At 37.2% G+C, this 21,035-nt stretch overlaps 3 protein-coding genes across 3 annotated transcripts; 1 reads left to right on the top strand and 2 right to left on the bottom strand.

Annotated features, from left to right (window-relative positions):
* Positions 1 to 3,049: 3,049 nt before the first annotated feature.
* LOC113334801 (pectin acetylesterase 12-like) lies at positions 3,050 to 6,349 on the bottom strand. The gene is made up of 12 exons (XM_026581009.1): positions 5,770 to 6,349; positions 5,575 to 5,657; positions 5,282 to 5,411; positions 5,115 to 5,188; positions 4,828 to 4,914; positions 4,626 to 4,750; positions 4,474 to 4,534; positions 4,303 to 4,347; positions 4,079 to 4,156; positions 3,869 to 3,974; positions 3,599 to 3,744; positions 3,050 to 3,448 (listed from the first exon to the last, which is right to left on the bottom strand). The coding sequence occupies exons 1-12, from the start codon at positions 5,984 to 5,986 to the stop codon at positions 3,341 to 3,343; spliced, it is 1,260 nt and encodes a 419-aa protein (XP_026436794.1). The 5' UTR covers positions 5,987 to 6,349; the 3' UTR covers positions 3,050 to 3,340.
* A 687-nt stretch (positions 6,350 to 7,036) lies between these two features.
* LOC113334848 (protein ABC transporter 1, mitochondrial-like) lies at positions 7,037 to 11,614 on the bottom strand. The gene is made up of 8 exons (XM_026581067.1): positions 10,828 to 11,614; positions 10,446 to 10,671; positions 10,106 to 10,258; positions 9,438 to 9,596; positions 9,002 to 9,161; positions 8,484 to 8,593; positions 7,909 to 8,025; positions 7,037 to 7,653 (listed from the first exon to the last, which is right to left on the bottom strand). The coding sequence occupies exons 1-8, from the start codon at positions 11,511 to 11,513 to the stop codon at positions 7,249 to 7,251; spliced, it is 2,016 nt and encodes a 671-aa protein (XP_026436852.1). The 5' UTR covers positions 11,514 to 11,614; the 3' UTR covers positions 7,037 to 7,248.
* A 5,324-nt stretch (positions 11,615 to 16,938) lies between these two features.
* Positions 16,939 to 17,415, top strand: LOC113334606 (uncharacterized mitochondrial protein AtMg00810-like). The gene has a single exon (XM_026580822.1). The coding sequence runs from the start codon at positions 16,939 to 16,941 to the stop codon at positions 17,413 to 17,415; it is 477 nt and encodes a 158-aa protein (XP_026436607.1).
* Positions 17,416 to 21,035: the final 3,620 nt, after the last annotated feature.

Raw genomic sequence — 21,035 nt, 5'->3', positions numbered from 1 at the left:
TTTCTATCCATATGATTAGTTTGACTCCGAATATGATGTCCATAGTGCAACTATCTGAGTAGAGCTCTGTCACTTTATATGAATTTTAGTATGCTTGAGTGTAAACTCGTGTACAACAATTGGAATTTCGCATCAGGGTACTTCCTCCTGTAGTCAGTGATTGTAAGCCAACCAAGGAGATTCTTTAGTGCCTTCCAAGGTTCTGCGTAGATAGATAGGGTCTGGAGTAAAGGTTTTGTGGGTACACCTCTGGTAAACCCTCCGGAGACAACACTCCGCCACTAGGGCCACCTAGGGGTTCAAATGATTTTCCTTTCTAGAATAAATTTGCTCGAGGACTAGCAAATAATAAGTTTGGGGGTATTTGATAGACGCATTTATGTGTCTATTTTGTTCTCAATTTTCTGTATTATTAGACTCGATTAAGTACTTATTGTGTTATTTTGTGTTCTTGTAGGAAATTTTAGAGAAATAAGCCCTTGCGGCGAAATGGGCTCAAAAAGCAGTGTTTTACACCCCGGAGAAATGTACCGTAGGCACCCCAGAAATGCACCGGAAGCGTCCCAGAAATGTCCCGGAGGAACCCAGAAAAATTACTATTTCCACCCCAATTGATATTCGCACCCCAGCACTCTGGATAAGGGGCACCTTCTTCAACAATTTGAATTTGTGTTTTTGGCGGGAAATGAAGTTTTCAACTGGCAGAATTTTGATTGTCAAAATGAATGGGTTAGAGTGCGACTCAATCGCTGAAAATTGGCAGAAATATGTGATTTGGCATAAGGAACAAAGTTTGGGTTGTGGTTTCGATCAAATTTGGCTGGAATACGTGTTTTGATTCTCGAGTTCAAAACAGAGCAAGCATGCACTGGAGGATGATAATCACGCGTCATGGAGAGTTGTGGACGTGTTCTGATGATGTGGGATTGCTCGAGCATCACTTTGGGTCGTGAAGAATCGATCTGGAGCATGGAGGGAGGAAGTTTACGCAAGAAATTCCAAGTTTGGTAAGAAAATATTCGGAAAATATTGTTATTCACTGCCCGCATAATAAAGAATTATATTGGAGTTATTGGCGAGATTTGGAGCTGTTGTTGGGTATAAATATGCTCTTTGGGTCTACTAGAGGGGGTGTCGAGAGTTTTGGGAGTCGATAGGAGGGCCAGAGAAGCAGAAATCAAGAGTTTTCAGAACTCTGCTGCTGCTGCTGATGATGATGAAGAACGTGAAGAACACGAAGAACGGACCTGCCAGAGCAGTCGTTCTTCAACTATAACAGCGACAGCGGAACGTGGGTCGTAGTTTTCCAACGACTACAGCACTTAAGAGATATCGTTCTTTGTAACGGGTTATGCAACGATTATAAACGTTGCAAACACCTAATTTTCACCATTTTCTCTCCGTTTCATCATTGTGAACCATTTTTGAGCCATAATAAATTATTTTGAGAGCATTTTTACTATGATGAGTTAATTCCCTCGTAACCAAGGCAATGGAGGAAGCTATTCACGCAACATAAATGGGTAACTATTTCATTTAATTATATAATTCACCTAATCACTGCTTTTGCAGAGTTTTAAATTGTTTGAATGATTGTCTTAATTATTTGTTATTCAGTTTGATAGGTTATGCTTGGTTTAATCTCTTGATAATCTATGCTTAAGGTTTACAAATAATGTTTGAGAATCTGTATGATTGATAGTGAATTAAAGATAAAAGAGGACTTAAGAATTGAATAGAGTTTTGAAATATTTATCATTCAATTTTGCATAATAGTGGAATCTAGTGTCTTGGTTACCTCTCGCACCCATTGTTAATAATTTTGTATATAATTTTATTAAACCTTTAAATTTAATCTTCACAAGTCCGAGAGTTTGAACCTCATTACTACAACCCACGAAAAATAAAAAAAATCAGAATACAAATGCATAACTGTAGATGCTGCTGAATTACAGTGACTCACTTATGTTATGTCTGAGTAACATATTTCTGTTGTTCATCCTCTACATTTGCTATGTGACAACGGGAGTGCTATTTTTTTTGGCATTTAACCCTGTTTTTCATGCCATGACCAAACATGTGGAAGTAGATTATCATACAATTAGAGAGTTGGTGGACTCAGGATTTGTGGAGGTTACTCATGTGATTTATGAAGAGCAACTAACTGATGTAATAACAAAAGGTCTCTGCCATCAGACTTTCTCTAGGTTACTCACAAGATTGGTTTATTCTCAAACTATTACTACTTTTGGTGTTGCTAGCTCTTCTGTAACTCAGCCTACAAACAAAGTTGTTGCTGCTGCTACTGTGTTGAAGATTAATCTGTCTAGATTTTCAGATTGGCTCTTGCTGAGTATGTGACTTGTTTCTCTTTTGCACTGACTCTTATTGAGTATTTTTTTATGTTTAGTTTCTCTCAGCACTGACTCTTATTGAGTGTGCTGGTTTTTGTTTGCTTAGTGTAGTATTTACTTTTATGTTTTCAGTTTGTTACTTGCTCTGCTTGTAACGATTGTGTGGAGTGTATTAGGATTATAAGTAAGTCAAGTCATATTGTTTACTTGACTATCTGTCACATTATTGTGTTGGTATAAATACCTCTCTTATATGTTTGTGTAAGACACCTGAACAATAACTCTTGTAATAATAATAATTCCTCGTATTTTTTCCAGGAAGACTAGCCAAAACACTTTTGACGAGAGTCGGCTTACCTCCTCTTTCCAAGAAGTAACTCTTGGAATGGGCAATATAGAAAGTTAAGCTCCAATGTCAACTCCAAGTCGACTGAAGCTAGCTTTCCCTAATATGAACGCAGCTTTCCCCTTAACAGTTTTCAAGTTACCTGGATCGGATCCAGTATATTTTTAGGAAAAAATTTCAATTCTTCTTCTAATTGATTACTATGAATTTTTTTTTTTTTGAAGAATGATTATCCTGTTGTTTCTATGTTAATGTATCTGTTTTTATTTTTTGTAGTGGGCTGTTTCTTTCTATTTTTGAAAAAAAAAAAGAAATTGAGTTGATTTTTGAAACAGTAAAGATGAGTCACTGACAGTAACAATATAGTTTTTTTTTTTAAAAAAAAAATTACAATCGAATTCCAATAATAAATACTTGTCAATAACAACTTGTAAGACAATTTACAGTATCAGGTACTGATGAAGGAAGTATATGGTCCCTTAATTCTGCAGGCATTATAGGAGAGCAATACAATACAAGAAGCTTGGAGGTGGGCTTACTTATCCTTTCTCTGCAAACTCTTAATTTCTATCTTCTAATTGTCAATTAAATTCCTTCAATCAAAATAAATTGAGGGCAGAAGATAAAATAGTTCAATCGATTACTTGAAAACCAGGTTATGACATGTTTCGTCACAAGGGTATGGACAATCAATCGCCTTGACTCGCACCCGATCAAAGTACCAGTCTCCAACAGATCGTGCAACACCCTGCATTACAGATGTAGAATTACAGTGAGCCAGCATGCTATGATTCATGTTGTCAAAAAGTAAATGCATCATTAATGAAGGTATTATTATCATGTGGTTGTGGTTGTAGTATATTTAAACAATGAAAGTAGCTAGGCTTGACATAGATACCCTGTTTTTGATAAGGGGAGAATCATCGGCGAACCAAGTATCCTGTCTCTCAGTTTGACAATGAGCAAAACATGAATTTATGAACAGTCCATTTTTCTTCTTCCTTGAAAACTGGTCTACAGCATTGAGCATTTGATGCCTGAAGCCTGATTCATAGTAGAAGTACTACAAGCGTTAGATGAATGCCATACTTGATTTTATTTGTCTAGCCAATACATTCAAATGAGATTCAAAGTTCTTGAACAAGGAAAACAATGTAAGATGCGGCACCTTGAAGGAATTGGATCTGTGAGTCACTGCAATTTGCATTATTTAATTTACACTGGTGCCAGAGACCTTGAGGGTCAGCTGATGAAGGAGCTAAACTAGCTTGGATCTGAAATGAAAAGTATAAAATAAGGTTATAGACGATGATGTCAGCTAGCATCATGTTGAGTCTTGGGTTAGAATGAAATTTTTGAGAGGATTCAGTTTATTTACCTGCCATGCATCATAGGCGGCATTCACTAAAAAAAGTGGGGTTGATATATTGTTGATCAAGTTTTGAGGAAAGAAGCACTGAAAAAACACAAGAGAGCAAATGCGAGACAGAGTAAGAGAACACCAGAAAGAGAAGGCAGGTAATTGAGAGATCTTCTATAACAGGCTAACTATAAGTTAATGACTGAGGCGCATTTACATCAAGCAAAGAGTGAAAATCTTACCGAAGTTGGGTCAGCACACTTCTGAGGCAAGTTCTTTTCCACCCCCTAAGAATAAATACAAGTTTTATGAGCATACATAGCGTATCAAATGAACAAGTTAACCTTCTATTGACCATATGGTCTCATCACTAATTTTTCTGTGCCTATTGTGTGAATATTAAACATAAATACCTGTAAGCTAACCACACCTCCGAACATATCTCTTAAAGTTCGACCGCCAGATACATCAAGCCTGTTATACAAGAAGTTCACAGGACAAAGTCTTAGGACAAATTCAAATTAAGTAAAGTTTTTGTGAAGCCAAAAAGTTTTCAAGTAGTTACGCGTCAAGGAAAAATCCAGCATCACTCAGACACTTGACTTTAATAGTTGATGGAAATAGCCCCCGAAACTCATCGCAGTGCAGAATGGACGCTAAACCCCCAGCAGAGCATCCAGAAAGAAGGGCCTGCAGTGAGCCTAACAATGAGGATTGAAGACAGTGACACAAGGAATTTTGTTAAAATTGATGGTAAAACGCCAAACCTGGTCGGCATTAGACATCCCCTTGGACATCAACTCTTCCATCCCCGCTAACCAGATCCGTTGCCCTCGAAAGTAGAGCTGCTTGGCCTACAATATTGTAAGAGGAGAAGTTTATTGACACTACAGTGGGAAAGTTGGGAATAACAGTATGATGCCAAAAAAGAATTACAAGCATAACCGAAGAACGTGGTTTAACGTTTCAAATCCTGCCTAAAAGGATTTCTATCAAGCAATTTAGCCTTTTCTTAGCGATTATAAATTGTTTGTACAATCAATATTTCACCAACCTCATTTTGGCTATCCCCAGTAAATGATGCACCATCACAATAACGAAGCTTGACTCTATTCCAATTGAAAAAATCTGCATACAAAAAACAATCATTGCAAACGCCGCAAATTAGAAGAATGAAATGTAATTGCGCGCCTGCCATAGAAAAAGGGTTTAGGTGCAAACCTGGATTTTGCTCAGCTTTGTTGCTCAAAATTCCTGTAAACGGAATCTTCTTTTCCATAAATTTTGATGAGCCACGTCGCGTCATTTGGCGATAAACACAATTTCTAATGGTATTGCACCAACCTCCTCCCTAGAACCAAAGACATCCACCAAAAGCCCCCAAATCAAGAACCATTAACAACCAATACAAACATATTCTATATACATGTAATGACTTGCAGCTAAACTAAGTTTTATTGATATTGATTTGGTCCAGAAATGGACATGTTACTTCTTATGATTGTTCCACTCACCTCCAATTGGATGAGCCAACTGTTTGCCCCTGACCCAAATCCTCTGTCTAAATGGTAACCAGGAACAGTTCCATCTAAACAAACTGTGAGAGCAAAATCCCAAACAATAGATCAGCATCACAAAACATGGAGGCATGGAGATGATAAAAGCAAATGTAAGTGATTGAGTGATAAACAGATGGATAGAGAGGTTACCAGCTCCTTTATCAGTAGCTCCTTGAATAAGTGTGAGATCAACCATTTTAGGATCAGATGAATCTGAAGTAGAAGGGACTCCATCAACATGAAAGGTAGCTTCTTCTTGTGCAAACTTGAAACCCTCAAAACCAGCTTCAACCAGCACCCAATTCTTACTAAAAACAACAAAACTAACAAAACCCAGACTCAAAAGCCACAAATTTAGCATCTTCATTCTCTTTTTTTCAAAAAAAATCCTCCTCCACTGATACTTCCTTCCCACCGGAATGAATGAATGCAACAAGGAAAACTAACTCATTTAATTTAATCTATCCATTTATAGGATGTGGATGTATATATTTAATGGGACTTTACTTGTTAGTATTTTAGAACTTAAATGGAGACGGAATAATTGGAAAGCAACATTGCTCTCCATTGCCTTTCTTTTCTTCTTTTTGAGCTAGTAGCATAAAGTAAAGGATAATGTGCTCATTTGGTTGTAAAGTACTACAATCCAAGATTTGTCTAACCAATTTTTAACCCTCCATTCCATACATAATCAAGATTTATTTACTTCTACTCTTCATTCTCCTTCGATCCAAGAGGACCCTTTGAGCTCACCTCACTGACAGTCTGTAAGTTGAGGTTGAGAATCTATTGAGCTCACCTCACTGGTTTTTGGTCGGTCCCATATCCTTCTCTGTGTAATAAATGAGCATTAATGTGTATGTTCATTTCAGTAGTTATCCAGTGCCAAACAAAAGTTAAAAAGGTGTGAGACTCTAGGGACCACCAACCAAAGACAAGTATCAGTCAAGTTTTGGTTTTACTTTTACCCGAAAACAAAGAAAAACAAAGGTCCTCGTTGCGCACTTTTTTCCTTTCTTTTCTCCTCCCAAAGTCCTACCACCACTACAAACAACAACATGGCATTCATAGTGCACGCCAAACTAGTAGACCACACACACTCCTAGTAGTCTAGTACTGCATTAGGGCCATCGTTGCGGATGCATCAAAATGAGTCACAAGTGGGTTCTTTTTTTCCCACCGAGAACACGGGAATGCAGAAAAAATCTACTTCATGTCGGACATCATTAGGATATGGAAAGATTAAAGGGGCATTTGGATTTTGCTACATGATTTTTTGAGCATTTAAAGTTCTAAACACTTTCGGCCAAAGATTTGCTTGGCGTGGGAGAGATTATCCATGGGACTGCGAGCTTCTAGTAACAAAACACAAGGGGTAACTACAATTTACAAGGTTTTATATATATATTGGTCGTCATCCAAAAAAATTTTGGTCATCAGCTTCATTGAAGTTAGAACTTATCTGTTCAATTTAATATCTAATTGCCTTTCTACACCTGAGCCCATACAAACTTATTATGTTCCCCACCACTAACGCATTGGTGGGCCAAAAATTATACAAGGAATATGTTAAGGGTCAAAATTATTGCATCAATAAAAAAAATGTTAAAAAAATATATATAATCACTTTCATGAGCTGGAACTGGAGCTGCTTTGCAGAATCTGTGCATTCTCTTCATCCGCAAATTGGTGGTTGTCATAAACTTGGTATAATAAATCTCTACATGGTACAACGGCGCCAAGTTTGATGCAAGCTAAGAATGCCCCTGATAGCTTCCGATGGAGACTGTAGACCTCATCAGGTGGTGGGGTCTTACGGTGCTTCAACATTGTTGCCCCAAGGTTAGAAACACTTTGGGTAATGTTGTTTTTGCGAAAATCATAACCACCTGGTTTTGAGAACGGCAAACCCACCACAAAACCAGCCTGAACATGCGCATCTACCATTACATCTTCCTCATTCCCCGCCAAAAAACCTAGCCTGTTTGACATCTCAATCACTCCATCTCTATCACATTTTGAGCAGGCAATCACCTGAATCAGAAAAAAAAAATCTAGCAGATCAAACAAATGAACCTTTTTTTTTTCCTCAAAAGACAGAGTAATAGAAAGAGGAAAACACTTGCAGGCTAGCATCATTCATAATTCCTATGCTATTAAAGTACTACCAGACATGAAGGGATGCTAACAAAAATCTTGAAAGCCACAGATAGGGTCATCTAGTGCACTTTTGCATCCCGTTACCTGAATTATATCGAGAAATTCACTAACAATACAAGCAGAACTCACCATTCTTAGGTAGTCATCTACGAATTTCTTTTTGTATTCACGAGCTGCCCCGAAATCGATAAGATTTATCATGTTCGTAGCCTCATCATACAGAAAATTGCTCCAGTTAGGATCAGTCTGTTATATGTACGAAAAAAGAGTGAGACAAAAGGACAATTAGAAAGAGAAAAACTAAGTGACAAACATCTTTTAATGATAGATGATTGGTGAAGTTTGTATGAGGTTTAAGCAAATAAAAGCTTTCTCAAGGTCAGAAAATATCTGCAAGAGTAGAAAAGAATGGCAGCTAAAACTGACTTATACCCCATTGAGCAGAGCAATGAAAAATGGTTTCTGGGGTTCTGGAAAGAATTAGTCTATCTCGTTTTGCAGTATATATTCCAGTATGGGCGAAAGGCAACCCATTACTGATGAGATGTGACAGAACAGAACTCTTGCATTTGAATGACTTCAAAAACTAAATGTGAAATGTTAAGAAAACAATTCCTTACGCTAATTTAAAAAAGAAGCAGATATGCTACCCCAAAAGGCTATACTGAGAAACGGAACACAGAAAAGGGACAGTAATAACGTGCCTGCATGAAACGGAATACAAATAACTCTTTAAGTGTCAGCTCAAGCAATCTCTTTCCAACATAATCACGAGTTTCTTGACTCAGCACCACCACCTTATCAATAGGAACTCCTGTACCAAGAACAAGTTTATCATACATGAATAAGAAATTCAACCATGCTAGTGTGAGAACAGAAACCAAATGCACATAACAAAATCTCCAGCATGAAGGATGGTAGTGACTTTGGCTTAAATTCGCTCAAGGTGCATGATACTGAATGCTGTAGTTTTCATGAAATTGATCCCACAGAAGCCAAGGCAAGGTAGTTGTGATCCCATGGGCAGACCAGAATTGCTTATTGTTTAAGTTTTTTCAAGAGCTAGAGTATGCCTTTGCATACTATTTATCTGTGTAAATTCCATAGGCATACAAACACTGTCTATTGCTTAAGTCGTGCAAGAGCTAGAATATGCCTTCAAAAGCGTATTAAAACCAGCTAATATGGAGATATAATTAAGTTACAAGATAATATGGAGTACCCGAGACAAGTTCTGTTGTTATGACTCTTTTACTCAAAAGTTCATCAACGACCATGGGTACGTAGAAGCCTTCTGTGTCGGATATCAGGTTGCGGAAGCGTTTCTGATTTGCTGCCTCTAACTCATAATTGCATTCAAGAGATAATTCCTCCTTCGCCACCTGCCAAGGATTCCAAGATATGGTAATGTTCATTTTTTAGCAGTAGTGAAAACTGGCTATTCCTCTCTATGAACCCTACTCTATTTTCTTTCTTGGCACCTTTTTATTCATTGCAGTCAAGTACAAGGCCAATCGTGATTCAATGAACACGATGAACTAGTTTTTGAAAAGCAAGATTTCATTTCCCCTAGCAAATCGCAATCATCATTATTTTTTTCAAAGAAGCACAGGAAAAATGAAGAGGATAAGTTATTTCTAGCGTGCACAAGATTTTACCTTCATTGCTCTGTCCAGATAAAGCCCTTTTGGAATAAGATTTGTATAGTTCAAAAGTAGCTTCACATTCTCAATATCACTTTCAATGCTTTCAGCAACACCGGGGTACTGTATCTTCATTGCGACCTTCAATCCGTCCTTTGTGACTGCTTGGTGGACCTGAAAAAACAGCTTGCAATAGTGAGATCCCTTGGAAATAAGAAACTGAAATGGTCTAGATCAACTGTGACAAAAAAAAGGCATAACAACCAACAACTGCTGAGATATTCAGCCACGGGGAAAAATCAGTAAGCACCAAATAACTTAAACATATATTTCTCGGTAACAAGGAACCATAAGAAAGAAGCAGAGAAATACATACAGGATAAAATGTCAAAAGTATGTCACTGAACCGAACAAGAATCATTACAGATATGCATAATTGGAAAGCCAGACAGAAATATCCTTCCACAATCAAGGCACTCTTGTTCCAAATTGCTTGAATGTGTCATCAAAAGTAAGAACCTAGGGATCCTGAGGACTGCTGGAGTTGCTTGGTAGAGTAGTTTAGAGAAGTTGAAAGGAAAAGGTAAGAACAAATTTTAATGGTTCGAAGATATATTGTATGTATGTTTCCATAAAATGTGAATGGCTAAAAAACGTCTAGCATAAGAAGTAAATCACTTCACCTGGCCTATACTTGCTGCAGCAAGTGGCTCATAATCAAAACTGTGCAGCCTTGATGTCCACCCGGAACCCAATTCAGCCTCCAACACTTGATTGAGCTGGCTCTTAGGCATAACATCTGCTCCTTGACGAACGATATCTAAAGCCGCCAAAATCTACAGGTAGATATATAAGTAATTAGCAGTTACATACTTGCATTTTTGCTACATTCTCCAAAACCGAAACTGCACTTCTATATCTTGCAATCATGTAATTATATGATTATAAACGTTATATCTTCAACCTAACAGAAAATATCACTAAAACGCATTGTCCAGCAAATATTAAGGACCATTACATTACCGGAGCAGGTATAAGGGATTCATCCTGTATGCTCAACATCTGTCCCACTTTAAGCGCAGCACCACGCATTCTACACAATGCAAGAGCCAAACGCTCTGCATTTTGTTCAGATAAGAATGGCGAAAGCGCTGATTGTTTGTTATCTGACACCGGTGTCCCATAAACAAGTCGTTTCGTAGATTCTTGTACTGTTCCCCATACCAGCCCTGCTCCTAAACCAGCGAACCTTCCAAAATTTGTACAAAAAGTAAGACCCAACAAAGATAAATTCAACAGCATTCATCCAAAAATTAGTAAAATTTTCATAAATGTCCACCACTACCAGCACCCACCACCAACTATACAATTAAGTGAACACTTACATTCCATCAAAGTAACTTACCCAAGGGCTCTACCAAAAGAAGTAGTAGGAACTCTCCTCTCCCGCCGCTGCCTCCGTTTCTTTAACTCCTCCTGCAGATGCTGAGGAACTGGTATTACATCCTTCTTCTCCACCACCGCCACCTTTACATCAGCCTCACTACTAAGCTGCTGAGGTTGCTTCTCCACCACCGCCACCTTTACATTACCATCATTAGCCTCGTTACTAAGCTGCTGAGGTTGCTTCTCCACCACCGCCACCTTTGCATTACCACCATCAGCCTCATTACTAAGTTGCTGAGGTTGCTGCTCCACAACTGCTTCTCTGCAATCAGGAACATTTTTTGCACTGGTAGAGGCATCTTCCTGACCGTCTAATCGAGTAAGAACATGAGAAGAAATTTGAAGTCTTTGATGATCATGGGGCTGCGAATCAGAAGAAATATCTTGTGTGAAAATCACAACATTGCTCTTCTTGGTCTTGTTGTTTGGTTCTTCACCTTGTTTAGGGTAAGTGAATTCATGGATTGTACCACTAGTTAAGCCAGCTAAATCGGTAACAGAGAGTAAAGCTGTTTTTGCTGAAGATGAAATCAAATCAAGAGGAGATGATGCTGTTGCGGTTTTAATTTGAGAACGCTTAGTAAATTCTTTTGCAATGAGAGATGCGCCATTAATGATCTTGATTATATCTGAAGATGATGGCATCGAGAATTAGTCAAAATTAGGGTTTGATTTTTGATTTCTTTGTCTGAACTTATAAACATGCTTAAAAATAGGAACAAAATGGAAATTGAAGAAGAAGAAAAGGGGAAACGTGGTTGTTCACCCACCACTAGAACTTGTTAGGTAAGTTAACACCACTCAGAAGTGCTCTGATCCAAGTTTTTGGCGCTCTCAGATCAAGCACTATCCAGATTCCAAACGACGAGTGCTCTGTGGGACAATGAATCTTGACGGCACTGTAAATCCAACCGACTAGAAGTCTGGCTTGCACTCTTCAGTGGGTGGGTAGGGCTGCACATGGTTCGTTTTCATCGATTATTGGCAAAAATGAAACTGAAGTACTCGGTTTTCCAGTTCTGGAAACCCATGAAACCGTCAACTAATTCGGTTTTCTAGTTTTTGGGCATAACATCTGCTCCTTGCCGAACGATATCTAAAGTCGCCAAAATCTACAGGATCTATATGAGTAATTAGCAGTCACATACTTGCATTTTGTTACATTCTCCAAAATGAAACTACACTTCTGTATATTGCAATCATGTAATTATAGGATTATAAACGTTATGTTCAACCTAGCAGCAAATATCACTAAAATACATTGTCCAGCAAATGAGGTGGATTCATGGACAATCTTATATGAACATTATTTTACGGGATTTGACCCAAAAAATTTTAGAGTCCAAACGGTAATGAAGTTGAGGCCAATACTGTGGTGTTACGTTATTCTTATGAAATTCTATAATCCTACAAAAATTGAGCACACTCCGAGACTTATAACACCACCATCTAGCATTTGAGAAACAGTCTAATCGATAGACGGTGAGTTTCCGTATTTCGAATTATGCTCATTTTTGAAGATATGTAAAGTTTAATAAGAGGAATGTATCATCAAATTATTAGCTTCAAATTCATTGTCGTTTGGATTTAAAGAAATATTGATATAAATCTTATAAGATATTGTCCATATAAGATTATCCATGGATTCCCTCTCTCATTAAATTGTGTTTCCAAGCTTATCTGTGGCTTTTTTGCTTCTACAAGTCGAAAGGAACCTTCTTAAGCCGTGTCCAAACAGGTTAATGTAAGCAACACAAGTACAGTACAAGCTGAAATCTTCCCTCGTGCAAACTATGTTGTTGATCCGGTTAATTACCACCCTCCTTGACTAATCACATTATATTATTAATTCCTTTTGAGGACCGAATCCATAATAGGTCTAACTTTTTAAAATTGTATAGGAAAATTCTTCAAATATTAGGAAAATAATAGTTAGTCGTTTATCTCGTTTTTCACCCATCATAATTGCATTCCTACCCTATTTTGGCATAGATACAGTATGAAGTCTATTTATGGCGTGGCTCGCTCCAAGCCTTGTAATCCTAATAAAAAATTATTCTTAATTAAACACATCCACATAGGATTTGAAAATCAAATTTTGGATGTGAAAAATATATTGTTAACACAGTATCCGGTACATGTATAACGTGACCCAAATTACTCTATTAAGAGTTTGTTTATTTTGGAATTCTTGTATGTTAGGAAATACTTCTTTAGGAAATACTTTATCCTGAAGAACAAGCAAAGTCTGTATATAAATATAATGTATATTCACGGTTGCAATTCATTCAAAACTTATAAAGTTACACATTATTTGTATCATCTTCTTAGTCTATTATCTTCTTGTCTAAACCTAAATCTAAGTAGTTCTAGCTTGGTATCAGCTAGGTTAGTCGATCCTCAACAAACATGTTTACTGAATCCTCTACTATGTCTTCTGCAACCCCTGCTATTATGTCATCTACTGCCCCTTCTTCTCAATCCTCAATCATGCTTCTGTTCAATTTTCTCAACCTCATCACATAATCACTGTCAAGTTGGATGAAACCAACTATTCTTTCTGGCGTGCTCAATTTTTGCCGTATCTTCAATATTTTTGATGGACATGTTACTGGTACGAAATCCTGCCCAGCACCTCCTGTTTCTGATGCAGCTCCCACACCGGCTTTTCTTTCGTGGACGAAACAGGATAAAATCCTGGTAAGTTGGTTATTTTCATCTCTTACACCTGTTGTTTTTCGTCACGTTCATCGTCTTACAACTTCCAAAGAAATCTGGGACTCTCTTGAAGCTCAATATGCCTCTAAATCTGATGCTCAAATTCACCATCTTCACTGTGAGTTACGTGCTTTTAAGAAAGGATCAAAAACCATGAGAGAAGATATCAATTATGCTCGAGATTTAGTGGATAATCTCGCTGCTACCAATACCACAGTCACCGATAAGGAATTCCGACACTGTCTTCTCGCTGGCCTTGACGGTTCGTATGATGCTATCGTTACATCTTTGACTATCACGATGAGTTCTCTAACTGTGTAAGATTTTCTTACCTTTCTTCTAACTTTTGAACTCCGTATAGAGCACCAGGCCAAAACCCTGGCTACTCAGCCGGTTGCTAATCTTGCGCACCTTCACGTAATACTGCATCCAGTGCGTCCCGACATTCTGGTGCTTACAACTCGTCTCCAGTCCAGTCCGTTGCTGCACCAAACTCAAACTGGTTCACTACTTCACCAAACTCGAATCGGTTCTCTGCTTCAAATCGTTCTCCAGCTACTCAACCACAACGTGGACGTTATGAATTGCCTTGCCAGCTTTGTGGTCGTCCAAATCATGAAGCTCCAGACTGTTGGAACCGTTTTGATCGAAGTTTTCGTCCTCCTCGTCGTCGACCACCAGCTTCCGTACCTCGTGCATATACTGCTCAAACCGGTTTGTTGCCAACTCCTCCATGGACTCCTGAAAGTGGTGCTACAGATCATATAGCGAATGATCTTTCTCGTCTTCAGTTTTCAGCCAAGTACACTGGTCCTGATCAAATTCAGATGGGTAATGGTTCTTCTATTCAAATTTATAATGTTGGTTCCTCTATTTTGGAAACTCCAAACCATAAGTTGCAGCTAGCTTCGTAATGTTCTCTTTGCACCACAAATTTCTCATAATCTCTTGTTCGTATCTCGTCTCACTGCTGATAATAATGTCTTATTTGAATTTTATCCGAATTTTTGTATTGTGAAGGATCGATGTACCGGGAAGGTTTTTCTTCGCGGCAGTAGGAGGGGTGGTCTCTATCAACTTGATGATTCGTCTAAGTCTCCTAAAGTGTGTATAGGAGAACGTGCTAGCTTACAAAACTGGCACTCTAGATTGGGACATCCAATGATGCGTACAGTTCGTAAAGTCGTCTCTCAGTTTTCACTTCCGGTTTCAAGTCAGACTATTAAGTTTTGTTCATCTTGTCATGAACATAGGACTCATAGTTACCTTTCAATCCTAGTAAAACTACTTATTTGAACCCATTAGATTTAATTGTCTCCGATGTATGGGGACCTTCTCATATTTTATCTAATGAAGGACACAGATATTATATCATTTTTATTTATGCGTTTAGTCGTTTTACTTGGATGTTTCCTATGTCTCAAAAGTCTGATGTCTTTTCTATATTCTTTTTGTTTCAAAAGCATGTTGAAAATCTATTTAATCGAAAAATAAAAAAAATTCAATCTGATAATGCACTCGAGTATCGCAAACTTACTCCGCATCTTCAGCAACTTGGTATTTTTCATAGATTTTTATGTCCACACACTTCTGAACAAAATGGTTTAGTGGAGTGCCGTCATCGTCATATCCGTGACACTGGACTTACAATTTTAAACATGGCTTCTGTACCATCCTCGTATTGGTATGATTCGTTTTACACTGCTTGCTATTTAATAAATCGTGTTCCTTCCACTTCTATAAATAATTCATCTCCATATGAAGTTCTCTTTGGTCTTCCACCGGATTACACCTCCCTTCGTGTATTTGGTTATTTATGTTATCCTCACCTACATCCGTATAGATCTCACAAAATGAAGCCTCTTTCCTCTCCATGTGTGTTTATTGGTTATAGTTCATCTCAAAAGGGTTACAAGTGTCTTCATATTCCTACGGGTCGTATATATGTCAGTCGTCATGTCGTTTTTGATGAGACTACTTTTCCTTTTGCCTCCATATCACCACCTTCGCCGGCATCGATCACTTCTCAGGTAAATAATTCTTCACCCTTATCGGTTTCATTACCACCGGTTACTCGTTCTATTAATGCACCAATACACCAGTTGGTACAGTTCCCCTTAATTCCAGAAGCAGTACAACTATACAGCTGCCACTGCCAGTCTCATCTAATGCTCCGTCCCTGATAACTCAGCCAGAATACTCAAATTCTAGCCACGTACTGTCACCAGAAATCACTTCCACCACTGCATCAGTTTCCTGATCGAGTTCTGCACCAACGTCTAGTTCAGCATCAGTGTCCACCTCAGCACCAATGGCCAGTTCAGCACCAGCATCCACCTCAGCACCAATGGTCAGCTCAGCACCAGCGTTCAGCTCTGCACCAACATCCAGTTCTGTACCAGTTTCCAATTCTGCTCCAACATCCAGTTCTACACCAGCTTCTAGTTCGACTATAGCACCGGCTTCCGGCTCTAATTCTACATCTACTCTTGCTACGCATCCAATAGTGACTAGGGCAAAAGATGGAATTTTTAAACCCAACTCCAAATATGCTCTGGTATGTGATTCTCTTTGCGAACCAACTTGTATTTCAGAAGCTCATAAGGATCCAGATTGGCGTGTCTCCTAAGACGATGAGATTAATGCATTGCTTCGTAATGGTACCTGTACATTAGTACCATTTGATCCTTCTATGAATGTTATTGGATGTAAATGGGTATTTCGTATCAAACGCAAGTCTAATGGTGAAATTGAACATCGTAAGTCTCACTTGGTTGCTAAAGGATACAATCAATAAGAGGGGATAAATTTTTCTGAAACATTTAGTTCGGCTGTTAAACCATGCACTATTCGTATTATTCTTACATTGGCTCTGTCTTCCAATTGGCCTATTCACCAACTTGACGTACAAAATGCTTTCTTACATGGTGAACTTCAAGAAGAGGTGTACATGAAACAACCTCCAGATTATGTTGATTCTCGATTTCCTACACATGTTTGCAAGTTGTATCGTTCTCTCTATGGCCTTAAACAAGCTCCTCATGCATGGTACCATCGACTCAGTACCTTTTTATTACAAATTGGGTTTGTCACTTCAAAATTTGACTCATCTTTATTTATCTACAATGGATCATATGGCATTATTTATCTATTGGTGTATGTGGATGATATTATCGTTACAGGCTCCAATTCTGCTGGTATTAAATCCACTCTTGATCGTCTACAACAAGAATTTGCAATTAAAGATCTTGGTTTCTTGTCTTATTTTCTTGGAATTGAAGCGATTCGTACTTCCTCAAGATTGTTTCTTTCTTAACAAAGGTATGCTCATGATCTTCTTATTCGAGCAAAAATGGATGGTGTTAAACCTATTCAAACACCAATAAGTACTTCTGGTGACATATCTTATGATCGTAGTACCTTATTAACTGATGCTACTGAATATCGTAGCATTGTTGGATCCTTACAATATTTGACATTTACTCGTCCTGATTTGGCGTATGTTGTTAATAAGGTATGTCATTTTATGCATGCACCCACTGTTTTTCACTGGAGTCTGGTAAAGCGTATACTTCGTTATCTTAAAAACACGTCTACCTTTGGCATACTTCTTCGACCATATCCTTCTCTACAATTATCTTTCAGTGCATATGTTGATTCAGATTGGGCTGGTTCTCTTGAAGATCGACGTACTAGTGGTTATTGTATTTTCTTGGGTGGTAATATTATTTCTTGGAGTGCTCGTAAGCAGAAAAAAATATCTCGTTCAAGTACTGAAGCAGAATATAGGGGACTTGCAATTGCTACTGCTGAAATTATGTGGATTTAATCACTTCTTTCAGAACTTCGTGTTTCCACTCAATCACCCCCTGTTCTATGGTGTGACAATCTTGGTGCTACTTATCTCACAGTCAATCATATATTTCATGCAAGAACAAAACACATTGATATTGATTATGATTTTGTTCGTGCTCAAGTTGCTTTAAAACTTCTTGATGTCAGGTTTATATCATCTAAGGATCATATTGCGGATATATTCACAAAACCATTATCCAGAGACAAGTTTTCTCTTCTAAGGTTCAAGCTAACGGTTCAGGATAACCCGTTGCGCTTGCGGGAGGGTGTTAACACAGTATCCGATACATGTATAACGTGACCCAAATTACTCTATTAAGAGTTTGTTTATTTTGGAATTCTTGTATGTTAGGAAATACTTCTTTAGGAAATACTTCTTTAGGAAATACTTTAGCCTGAAGAACAAGCAAAGTCTGTATATAAATATAATGTATATTCACGGTTTGTAATTCATTCAAAAATTAATAAAGTTACACATTATCTATATCATCTTCTTAGTCTATTATCTTCTTGTCTAAACCTAAATCTAAGTAGTTCTAGCTCATATATTTTAAAATACTAACTGGAGGTAATAAACCATTAAGATCGTCTATATCGGCTTTGTTATTCTTCTAGTAAATCTCCGAAATGGTCATATTCCACCCAAAAGGAAAAAAGAGATTCTAATTGTCCGTGCTTTAAACTATATTCCATGGATGCTTGAAATATGCGCCTAGGAAATTTTGCTCTTCGGTACTTATTTGGAAATTGTTGGATGTTGTTGATTTACTCCAAAAGGAAAATTATGACTTTGTTGAACGAAAAATACGATGTGTTTCCGTAAAAAAGAAAAAGACGACATAAATCAGTCATTTGCTAGCTATTTTGTAGGTATAATCCGGTGGGATAGAAAAAAATGTCAGATTTTCCCCAACTGTGGGATGGAAAAAAAAAACAAATTGGAATGGACAAATGATCAAATTTGAGAATATGCGCAAATCCGAATCTGAATCAAAACACCTTTAGTCCCAAGCAAGTTGAGGAAGTTGGAGTATGTTAGAAAAAAAAAAGCCAAGATAGACCAAGAGGTCGGCTCGTTTCGTTTTTTTCAGCATGACACAACGGTTATTTACGGACTTCATCTCATGATTATATGACTAAGTTTTATGTCGGCTCGCCAAGCCTTAACACAACTTTCTCTTTTTACCCTAGATGAGGTACATGCTGTGCAGGTGGGGAGATACACAAGCAAAATTGAGAAGTTTCCCATCGGGGTAATATTTTAAACGCGCGACACCACAAATACCGTGCTCGAAACTATGTTGCGCTGTCATAGTATTGTCGTTGAGCGGGAATACTTGAATGGCGAGGAAACGAGATTACCCTCAATGGATACATATCCAACAACTGCATTTCAAATTCCTATTTGTAATTTTGTACCCATATATGTCCTCATTTTATCTCACACCTTTTCTAATCACACAAAAATTTCTTCCAGTTCAAACCTACAGGAAAAAATAGCATCAACATCCTAACCTAGATCATGTTGACCTTCCACTAAAGTCCGTGAATTAAAGTATTCAACGTATAAAAACGAATCTATTTGTATGAATTATGTGTATTTACATTTGATGCTATCAACAGTGCATATAACAATGATTCTTGTTTTGGCGGATTTATTTTGATGACTCTGTATAGATATTAAGAGCATTAAAAATCGTGATCGAAAAGGGTTATTGAGTTTTTTTCAAACTATCAACAAAGAAATGCGTGGATATGTAACTCAGGTTATGCAAATGAATCGAAATAGAAGAAATAGTTAAACTGATGTTCATGTAGTAAGAAAAATTTGAGATTTATAGTTTCAAAGTTAAATTAGCTAAATTATTGTGATCTCTAAACTCAATTGTGTATTCCAACTCGTAGGAATGAAGACGTAAATATGACTGGAAAAATACACACACCAAAGGTTTCTAACATGAAAGCTATCTCAACATCCTCAATATCGGATTTGACCCTTATATTATCGGATGGTTAAGCTCTACAACCTAAATCTGCATATTCACCTGGTTCTCAAGCATTTCAAAATATTTCACAATATTCCTCATCAGAATAATTTCGCTTCACGTTCAAATTAGAACCTAAATGTTCATGATAACAATACAAAAAAAAAAGGTCTCGACCGATTTTTCTTTTTTAAACAAAAAACCCAAGAACGATTGTCAAATGAGTTTAACATAAACAAGTACCTAGAAAACGAGCGTGTAATATAACTTGTTAAATAAAAACGACGTAGTTTAGTTATCAAGCGGCTTAAAAAAAACATCGTCTTTCGCAAGAAAAACATTAAACATGAACAAACTTCTTTCTTATTAATAATTAATTGTAATAATTACTTTTAGTTACGCGTATAGTTAGTTTTAGTTTAAATTAATTGTGATAATTGTTTTTAACTTAAGTTTAATCGTTAGTTTTACTTAAATTAAGAAAAAAATCATTAAATAAAATTCAAATGAAATAAAATAAAATAAATTAATTAGAAAAAAAAAGAGTAAAAATGACAAAAAAACAGACTTTGAAGGTTTTCGCCTCTTGGCTTAAATCTAGAACGTGCGATTGGGGATATGAAAAATAATTGGGGGATATAGGAAAATGACAAAAACGGGATCCACATATCAAATCAAGGTCACCCCTTATCTAAGTATTTTATGTAATTCCTAATCCACCCCTCACTAATCATGATTAGTGATTAATAATAATTAGTAAAATCTTAAGATTTTTGATAAATGATTAGTGTGTGTATTATTATTTGTGTTTGGGTGAGAGTAGAAGGAGGGAAAGAAAATTTGAGAGGGAAATTATTTTGGTGAAAATGGAGGATGACTGTGAAGAGATAATTGTTGTAGGTTGAAAATTTGATTTTTTTTCTTTGAATCCACCATTTTTGCAGCTGAAAAAGCTCGGTGCCGACATGGAAGTGTGTGTATCTAGCCCAATGATGTGTGGTCAAATTATCTCTACAGATTAGGATTTTTAATCCTGACAGATTTTAATTCAAGTATTCTTGGACAACGACCTCATCGTGAATAACATCACTATCATAATTTTACCAGGAACTATCCCGTCAATTTTCACGATAACTAAGTTATGCAAAGCTACATAAGTGAGCATAATCCTATTCACCAATGATAGCGAACTTTATTTGAAGAATCCAAATGCTCATTCAACGTCCTTTTTCGTAGCAATGTGAGCCGTGTTATAAAGTACAACTTATTATGTTCTCCACCACATCATCTGCACACTCGAAAGAAAGTTGACTATTGTGGATAAATTCAGCCCACCAGATAATACTCCTAAGTGTACATTAACAGCGATTATAGGCTTTAGATCTTCAAACAAATACGATTTATACACCTAATTGGTATCGCTAATGAACTAGTAAGTCCAAAAAATGCATATCATGTCCTATAGGCATATGTAGTCGTGGATTCCCAAATTAAAGCTAGTTTTGGGTAATGGATTTTTGAAAAAGCGGGGTCTAACAACCACACCGTATATTTCGTTTGGAAATCTAAATAGACAAACTCCAATATACTTTCAAGAGAATCAACTAGA

This window comes from Papaver somniferum, unplaced genomic scaffold, assembly GCF_003573695.1.
Source record: "Papaver somniferum cultivar HN1 unplaced genomic scaffold, ASM357369v1 unplaced-scaffold_137, whole genome shotgun sequence".
Classification (NCBI taxonomy): domain Eukaryota; kingdom Viridiplantae; phylum Streptophyta; class Magnoliopsida; order Ranunculales; family Papaveraceae; genus Papaver; species Papaver somniferum.
The sequence above is the reverse complement of the archived record's forward strand: the minus strand, read 5'-3'. Positions and strand labels throughout refer to the sequence as shown.

Coding starts and splice junctions, on each gene's coding strand:
- LOC113334848 (XM_026581067.1), bottom strand. CDS start 11,513: ATGCCATCATCTTCAGATATAATCAAGATCATTAATGGCGCATCTCTC. Junction 10,672..10,827: donor TCTTTTGGTAGAGCCCTTGG/GTAAGTTACTTT, acceptor AAATTTTGGAAG/GTTCGCTGGTTTAGGAGCAG. Junction 9,597..10,105: donor CTGCAGCAAGTATAGGCCAG/GTGAAGTGATTT, acceptor CTGTTTTTTCAG/GTCCACCAAGCAGTCACAAA.
- LOC113334801 (XM_026581009.1), bottom strand. CDS start 5,986: ATGAAGATGCTAAATTTGTGGCTTTTGAGTCTGGGTTTTGTTAGTTTT. Junction 5,658..5,769: donor AGCTACTGATAAAGGAGCTG/GTAACCTCTCTA, acceptor TTGCTCTCACAG/TTTGTTTAGATGGAACTGTT. Junction 4,751..4,827: donor GGATGTCTAATGCCGACCAG/GTTTGGCGTTTT, acceptor GGCTCACTGCAG/GCCCTTCTTTCTGGATGCTC.
- LOC113334606 (XM_026580822.1), top strand. CDS start 16,939: ATGGATGGTGTTAAACCTATTCAAACACCAATAAGTACTTCTGGTGAC.